This window comes from Oncorhynchus keta, unplaced genomic scaffold (genome assembly GCF_023373465.1).
Source record: "Oncorhynchus keta strain PuntledgeMale-10-30-2019 unplaced genomic scaffold, Oket_V2 Un_contig_27014_pilon_pilon, whole genome shotgun sequence".
In the NCBI taxonomy this organism is placed as follows: Eukaryota; Metazoa; Chordata; class Actinopteri; order Salmoniformes; family Salmonidae; genus Oncorhynchus; species Oncorhynchus keta.
Window position 1 is genome coordinate 58,473 of NW_026285292.1, and position 8,722 is coordinate 67,194.

General features: G+C 42.6%; 1 protein-coding gene across 3 annotated transcripts; it reads left to right on the forward strand.

The window, feature by feature from the left end:
• The first annotated feature begins 1,161 nt into the window (after nt 1-1,161).
• Nucleotides 1,162-8,335, forward strand: rnaseh2a (ribonuclease H2, subunit A). Of its 3 annotated transcripts, none has more exons than XM_052506623.1 (9): nt 1,162-1,320; nt 4,218-4,384; nt 4,605-4,676; nt 5,192-5,318; nt 5,961-6,048; nt 6,481-6,618; nt 6,913-7,000; nt 7,361-7,484; nt 7,759-8,335. In XM_052506623.1, exons 2-9 carry the CDS (start codon nt 4,258-4,260, stop codon nt 7,922-7,924), a joined length of 930 nt encoding a protein of 309 aa, XP_052362583.1. In that variant the 5' UTR covers nt 1,162-1,320; nt 4,218-4,257; the 3' UTR covers nt 7,925-8,335. The 3 variants fall into 3 exon arrangements, with proteins under 3 accessions (XP_052362583.1, XP_052362585.1, XP_052362584.1); XM_052506625.1 differs by lacking the exon at nt 1,162-1,320 and adding an exon at nt 1,372-1,393; XM_052506624.1 differs by lacking the exon at nt 1,162-1,320 and adding an exon at nt 1,374-1,520.
• Nucleotides 8,336-8,722: the final 387 nt, after the last annotated feature.

The following is an 8,722-nucleotide window of genomic DNA, read 5'->3' on the forward strand; positions in this document are numbered from 1 at the left end:
GATATCACTCATCATGGTGGTTGGTGTAATTAAAAGGGTTAATAAATGATATCACTCATCATGGTGGTTGGTGTAATTAGGAAAGGGTTAATAAATGATATCACTCATCATGGTGGTTGGTGTAATTAGGAAAGGGTTAATAAATGATATCACTCATCATGGTGGTTGGTGTAATTAGGAAAGGGTTAATAAATGATATCACTCATCATGGTGGTTGGTGTAATTAGGAAAGGGTTAATAAATGATATCACTCATCATGGTGGTTGGTGTAATTAGGAAAGGGTTAATAAATGATATCACTCATCATGGTGGTTGGTGTAATTAGGAAAGGGTTAATAAATGATATCACTCATCATGGTGGTTGGTGTAATTAGGAAAGGGTTAATAAATGATATCACTCATCATGGTGGTTGGTGTAATTAGGAAAGGGTTAATAAATGATATCACTCATCATGGTGGTTGGTGTAATTAGGAAAGGGTTAATAAATGATATCACTCATCATGGTGGTTGGTGTAATTAGGAAAGGGTTAATAAATGATATCACTCATCATGGTGGTTGGTGTAATTAGGAAAGGGTTAATAAATGATATCACTCATCATGGTGGTTGGTGTAATTAGGAAAGGGTTAATAGTCTGACATGTTGTACTATCCGAGTGAGGAGAGAGAAAACATGAAAAGAGACTTGAGAAGAAGTGTGTTCTTTCAGAGATGACATCCTGTGACATGGTTATAACCACTAACATATCTGGACTGCAGGTAAATTAGGCTACATTAAATTTAGACGTCACTGCGTAATCCCACCAGCGAGGCCATGAAGAGGCAGGGGGAGGCGGGGGAGGAGGGGGGAAAGGACCACTTAGGAAAGGCCGTGTTTTTTGTTGTTGTACCATGTTAACATTCGCTTGAATACCAACCTAAGTGATTCGGTCATGTGTACGTACCTACAATGGGATTTTTTTTGTGTGTGAAACATTTGTTGTTCACAGGGGCCGACGTGTGCGAACACACACTCAGCATCTCGTTCAACAAGAGTGACATTGTTGTTGTCACTCATGTTAAAGTTTCAGGTTTTATTTGTCACATGCACAAATAGGGAAATGCTTAATTAACATGCAAGCCCTTGAGTTAGACCAGTAAAATGGAAGACTGTTGCTGCCATCCTCCGAGTGTATGGGTACTGCACTAAAAGAATAGGCATACAACCCAGGGAAACTGTGGATGGGACTACAAATCCCACGAAGCCCCGCATGAGGGTCACGTCAGCGATTCCGCGCCAAAATTGACTGACCACCAGACAAGAATATCAACAACACACGGGGTGAGTGGGAACTTTATGTGCTTATCTTTCCTTTTCACTTGCTAAACGGCGTACATTATTCAACTTAACGCAAGTAAGAAACTAACATGTTTCTAACATGCATTAAACAAACTGCTTAGCTAGACAGTTAGCCCTACATCACGACTCTCAGTTCCATTACTAGTAAACAAGTCCTTTGACGAAGGCGTCTTCTGTATGGGGTGAAGTATATATTTAATAAACAAAAATATTGTTTTTTCCAGGTGTTTGAAGCTGGTGCACAAAACCGAAAGTAAAAAAACGAAACTCAAGCACGGGAAGCATAGAAATCAAGCACATAACACAGGTCTACCACTAATTTGACTTTTTTTAATGAAAGTGACAGATCTATAACTTATTTCTATGTGAATCTGGGTCACCCAAAAAGTTACATAATGATGCTTTAAAAGGTGCACTACCGCTCTGCCATTTCACCGTTGCTAAAATTAATGGTTTGCATTGCTTGTTTGTGACACACAAGCAAGTATAGTGTAGAGAATCAATGTACCTTCTAAACTGCTGTAAAATATATTTTCCATAACCAAAAATAATGTATTTTCAACTGTTTGAAGCAGGTGTACAAAACCAAAAGTAAGATGCATAAACGAAACTTAAGAACGGGAAGCATAGAAATAGCGCACATAGTCTAGTAAGCGACAGATCTGTTCTAACTTTCAATGAGTGACATCTCTAACTCGCCTGAAAAGTTACACATTGTAGTTTTAAGAGCCACGATGCTTGGTCTGAACATTAACATGCATCGCCTGAGGTACGGTTTTGGAATCATAAGGACTTTATTTCTTACCAGCGATAAATACCAAAATACGAAAGGTTGAATTGATAATACTTTTTTTATAGGGTTAATGTTCCCACAATGCCACATCTCCATGTTACAGCGTTTGTTTATGGGACATTTATGGAAGACAGAGGCGACCACCTGTACTAATTCGCTATCTAGCATGCTCCGAACCCCTGTGTGTAACGGTAACTCGGGGAGTGTAGTTTCTTTGGATGGAGGCACCCATAGTTATATGGATCTGTGCAAAACTGCTACAGTAAGTGTATATGTTTTTCTTTGACAGGTTCTTTATTGCTGATGAAAAATAAGGGTAGGATGTCTGTCCACCCACGAGGTTTGGTGATGAAATGTCACTTATTTATGGTATAAAATACCTTTTACCAAGACACATGATTATTCGTGTTCTGAATCGTCCAGTCGGGTCTTTCTTTACCATACCATTAATATTATATCCAAAAAGTCCGATTTCGTAACCTAATAGATCCGATAATAAGCACCGAGCTCTGTTAGAGCGTGCAGCTTTCTCGCTGCGGTTTTAGAGGATTTACATGTTGTGGAATTCTGCAAAGTTGTTTCCACTGGTCACAAAAAGCTAAATTAACATGACACGAGGGGAATTAAATGTCAAAGGCTTTGAAAATAGAAAGCTTGCGGTGTTCCGTTGACATTTCAGCGATACGCTTGTTTTTGTGAAAAATCTTAGAAACATTGAAATAAGCATTAATATGAAAAGCGTTTACTAAAATATAAAAAATAATGCATGTAAATAGAGAAATAAGCTTTTTGTGCGTATGGAACATTACTGGGATCTTTCATTTCAGCTCATGAAACATGGGACCAACACTTGAAATGTTGCGTTTTTGTTGAGTATAGTTGACATGGGCCAGTCGTGGGCGAAGCTAACCTCTGAAGACTGAAAGGCAGAATGCCGCCTAGAGTTTGAGATCTGTAAGTCGCTCTGAATAAGAGCGTCTGCTAAATGACTTAAATGTAAATGTAATGTAATCTAGCTCTGACCCAGGCCGTCGTTCTGCTGCACTCTCACTATCAGCCTGACTTATTTTAGTGACTAGCTTAAATATACTTCCGTAACTCACCAAAGTAAAGATGTTAGAGTGCTGGGTCACGGTTGTCATTCCTCCAAAATGCTTTGCATACTGCCACAGACTAGCTTAAGTCCCCGTGCATGCATGGGATTTGCACTACTACCGACACAAGCACGTGTTAGTTCTACTGTGAATGGTTCACAGGTCAGCTGTTTGTTCACCCACACCAGCCCAGAATAACTAATAAGACATCCACAACCGCTTGACTATATGTGATAAAGTGGAAATCTGAGGCCCGCATCCGACCCTAACCCGCTAGTCTAGGCTACAGTCAGAGACAGCAGAATTATTTGTTGTTGTCAGGGGGTGCAAGATATTTTTTTAAGCCTATGTTTGTGCTTATAATTTCTGACATTTTGGTGAGTTATTTGTTAGTCAACTTGTCTATAATTAGATACATGCAGCTTCTCTTCTGTCATTATATGTTTCCCTAGAAGTAAACCTTTGCTCACCAGTGTCACCAGAATCATATAGATAGGATGAATGCTTCAATCTAGTTTTCAGTTTTCAGTTTTCTTTTGTCATTTTTGCTTCTTTCACAGAGGAAAGACATTTAGGGACCAGGGAGAGAATTCTATAACAAACAAAAAAAACAGGAACTATTTTCTATGCAACATTTCCAAATGATTGCAGTTTTAGCAGTTGTAAGGAAATAGACAGCTGTGTCCACCCATGCTCCCTTTATCCACACCATATTTAATGACCCTAAACCTGCCCCTCCCTGCGGATGTAACCGTGGGGACGGCGGATTATGAGTCAACCCACCCATCACTATTCTACTGTTATTTCTAGCTGGCTATATCTTGTAATTACTTGCTTAAAATTGGATTGCTATTTCACATTTCAAAATGTCAACATAGCTACTCACCAAGACAGTGGTTTAGGCTACTTATCTTTTACAGTTGTTTACAGAGCACTTGTTGTTTACAGTGTACTTTCTCTGTACAGTTGTTTACAGCTCTTGTTGTTTACAGTTGATTCCAGACTTACAGAAACAGACTGTGGAAGGTCACCATGGATCTCGGTGAGTTTGAAGCAGACAACTCGGTGAGCTGTCGCCTGGCTTCAGCAATACCTGACGTCTGCAAGACAGAAGACTGCTGTTTGGGTATCGATGAAGCCGGCCGGGGGCCTGTACTGGGTGAGTGGGCCTCCTTTTCAAATGTCATGGATCACTAGTCCATGTTAACTCATCTATTTTTATGTTTACATTTTGGTCATTTAGCAGATGCTAATTTAAAAAATGGATTGGCTCCTATTCAAACGTCATGGATCACCTAGTAGGTCACTGAATGTCTGTTATCTAGTTGCTTGGTCATCGTTTGATGTTGCTTGCTAATATCGTGCATTCGCTCTACCAGGACCCATGGTCTACGGAATATGTTTCTGTCCCGTTGCCAAAAAGGAAGCTCTGAAGGACTTAAAAGTGGCAGGTAAGTTCATGATTTAAAAAAATAAATAATTATAGATTTTTATTTTATTTTACCTTTATTTAACCAGGTAGGCTAGTTGAGAACAAGTTCTCATTTGCAACTGCGACCTGGCCAAGATAAAGCATAGCAGTGTGAACAGACAACACATGGAGTAAACAATTAACAAGTCAATAACACAGTAGGAAAAAAAAGGGGGAGTCTATATACAATGTGTGCAAAAGGCATGAGGAGGCAGGCGAATAATTACAATTTTGCAGATTAACACTGGAGTGATAAATGATCAGATGGTCATGTACAGGTAGAGATATTGGTGTGCAAAAGAGCAGAAAAGTAAATAAATAAAAACAATATGCAATAACCTTCAAGAGGAATCTGTTAAATAATTCATTAATATATCTGTCGTGACTGTATTGTACATTTCTGTGTCTCTAGTGACAAACCTTTTGAGGATCAACAAAGTTGATTCATGCTTCTGTTTGTTGTGTAATGATGAGTTACTGTGTCTCCTTTTCTAGACTCGAAGACATTGACTGAGGCCCAGAGAGAGGATCTATTCCGTAAGCTGGACGAAGCGAAGAGCTTTGTAGGCTGGGCTCTTCAGATTCTCTCACCCAACACTATCTCTACCAGCATGCTGCAGAGGTATTTACACACACACACACACACACACACACACACACACACACACACACACACACACACACACACACACACACACACACACACACACACACACACACACACACACACACACACACACACACGCACACGCACACGCACACAGAGAGAGAGAGAGACACACACGCACACACAGATAGAGACACACACACAGAGAGAGAAAGAGACACACACACAGAGAGAGAAAGAGACACACACACAGAGAGAGAAAGAGAGACACACACACACAGAGAAAGAGACACACACACACACAGAGAAAGAGACACACACACACAGAGAAAGAGACACACACACACACACACACACACACAGAGAAAGAGACACACACACACACACAGAGAGAGAAACAGACACACACACACACACACACACACACACACACACACACACACACACACACACAGAGAAAGAGACACACACACACACACACACAGAGACACACACAGAGAAAGAGACACACACACACACACACACACACACACACACACACACACACACACACACACACACACACACACACACACACACACACACACAGAGAAAGAGACACAGAGCGAACAACCGAACACACACACAGGTGATTCTAACCGTTCTGCTCTTCCACAGGTCAAAATACAACCTGAATGCTCTCTCTCATGACGCAGCCATTGGCCTGGTACAGTTCGCCCTGGACAGTGGAGTGCAGCTCAAAGAGGTACGGTACAAAGCATCTTGGTTATTTCAAACCATCCATACAAACACACCGATATCCTTCATACAACATAACAAACCCTCTAGATGTTCTTTCTGCCCTCCTCTTTTCTCTTGCTCTGTCTCTCTATATTCCTTTTTATGTCTCCCTCCCTCACGTTCTCCCTTTCTCTCTACCGTAGTCACTACCCTTCCAGCTATATAGACATGTTCTTTTTACTCATTATTTACTGTGTATTTATTCCTTCTGTCACTATTTCTGTTTTTGTTATTTTATTTTGTATCTTTAACTGCATGGTTGGAAAAGGACCCGTAACTAAGCGTTTCACTGTTGTTTACGAAGCACGTGACAAATGAAATGTCGTTTGATTCATTTGACCAACCTTTTATTACTAGCCTGTCCCTTGTCCTCCCTCCCTCTCCCTGTGTGTGACAGGTGTTTGTGGACACGGTGGGTCCTGCAGAGAAGTACCAGGAGAAGCTGTCCCAGCGGTTCCCCGGGGTGGAAGTGACCGTACGACCCAAAGCTGACTCCCTCTTCCCCATAGTCAGTGCTGCCAGTATCTGTGCCAAGGTTAGATGTCACGCTAATGCCAAACTCTTCCTTTGTTTTTAATAGTTTCCTCTCTTTGTCTCCTGTACCTAGAGACCAGGGACCTGAAAGTTACTGGAGTGAAGGGTTTTGTCCCAGATTAGCAGTCCTCTTCAGGGGCAGGATTGAGGTAGCCTGCGTGCCAGTTTGTTTGTGCTATCATGCCAACTTCTTGTCAAACCCTGACAGCGATTAAGTTGACAGGCGCACAAACAGACCTGGGACCAGGCTAAGAAGGAGGATCACTGCCCTAAATGATCTCTGCTGCTCCCTCAGGTGGCCAGGGACCATTCAGTAAAAGACTGGAGCTTTCCAGAAGACCTAGGAGAGGTGGATGCAGACTACGGCTCTGGCTATCCCAACGGTCAGTAGGGATGCGCGTTAGGGAAAATCTTCACCCATCACACACACTTTTTAATGGCTTGGCAACACTGGAACGATATATGAAGTTCAGCATCTTGTATTGAATCCCAATTTAGTCAAATTTGATGCTTTCATTTTGTCCTTTAATGGTAGAACTTGTTTTAACACTAGAAGTGCAGAGACCATCGTTTAAATGCTGTATTATTCTGCCATTTTAAAAGTCTTGTCTGGTAAAGGATGGAGGCCCATCTTTTGTGTTAAATAGACGTTTGTAGAAATACAGTAGTGTTTTAGTGCTGTAATTGTATAATTTGTTTAAAATAAAGTAGAATTGACCTTTTTCTTGTTGAGTGTCCTTCAGACCCGAAGACGAAGGCGTGGCTGTTGAAGGAGCTTGACCCGGTGTTTGGCTACCCTCAGTTTGTCAGGTTCAGCTGGAGCACCACACAGACCCTGCTGGACAGCAAGGCTGTCACCGTACACTGGTGAGGAGAGATGGGCTAGGGGGACTGGGGGGACTGGGGTGGGATGAGGGTCTGTGTTGAGAGAGGGGGTACAGGTGAAGAAGGGCTTAGAGAGGGGCCAGGGAAGGGAGTGGTAGACGGTGAAAAGTGCTCAGTGTTTACCCTATATTCTACTAATGTGTTTTACTACTATACAAGTGTTTCAGCTTTGTGAAAAGGGAAGAGGCGTAATGTGAAAGCTGTGTTTGTCTACATTCAGTAGAACAAGTTCACATAAGTATTTGTGTGTAATCAGGGATGATGATGAGGAGGATGGTGAGAAGGCCGCAGCCCGTCAGAACAACACCTCCATGCTCTCCTACTTCAAGACAGGCTCCAAGACCTCCGCCCAGCAGGGCAACACACACCAGACACACCGCTTCTTCACAGAGAGGAGACTGCAGAGCCTGGCCACACTCTGAGACAAGGAGAGGAATACACACACCCACTGAGACAAGGAGAGGAATACACACACCCACTGAGACAAGGAGAGGAATACACACACCCACCGAGACAAGGAGAGGAATACACACACCCACCGAGACAAGGAGAGGAATACACACACCCACCCACTGAGACAAGGAGAGGAATACACACACCCACTGAGACAAGGAGAACACACACCCACTGAGACAAGGAGAGGAATACACACACCCACTGAGACAAGGAGAGGAATACACACACCCACTGAGACAAGGAGAGGAATACACACACCCACTGAGACAAGGAGAGGAATACACACACCCACTGAGACAAGGAGAGGAATACACACACCCACTGAGACAAGGAGAGGAATACACACACACCCACTGAGACAAGGAGAGGAATACACACACCCACTGAGACAAGGAGAGGAATACACACACCCACCGAGACAAGGAGAGGAATACACACACACAAGGAGAGGAATGAGACAAGGAGAGGAATACACACACCCACTGAGACAAGGAGAGGAATACACACACCCACTGAGACAAGGAGAGGAATACACACACCCACTGAGACAAGGAGAGGAATACACACACCCACTGAGACAAGGAGAGGAATACACACACCCACTGAGACAAGGAGAGGAATACACACACCCACTGAGACAAGGAGAGGAATACACACACCCACTGAGACAAGGAGAGGAATACACACACCCACTGAGACATGGTGCACAACACACACACATTCTGTTTAAAGTCTCTGTCCACTGTTTCCAGATGTATATGAAA

Excerpts from the sequence above, each read along its gene's own strand:
- rnaseh2a (XM_052506623.1), top strand. The coding sequence starts at position 4,258 with ATGGATCTCGGTGAGTTTGAAGCAGACAACTCGGTGAGCTGTCGCCTG. Across the intron at positions 6,619-6,912 it reads CTGCCAGTATCTGTGCCAAG|GTGGCCAGGGACCATTCAGT; the intron begins GTTAGATGTCAC and ends CTGCTCCCTCAG. Across the intron at positions 7,485-7,758 it reads AAGGCTGTCACCGTACACTG|GGATGATGATGAGGAGGATG; the intron begins GTGAGGAGAGAT and ends GTGTGTAATCAG.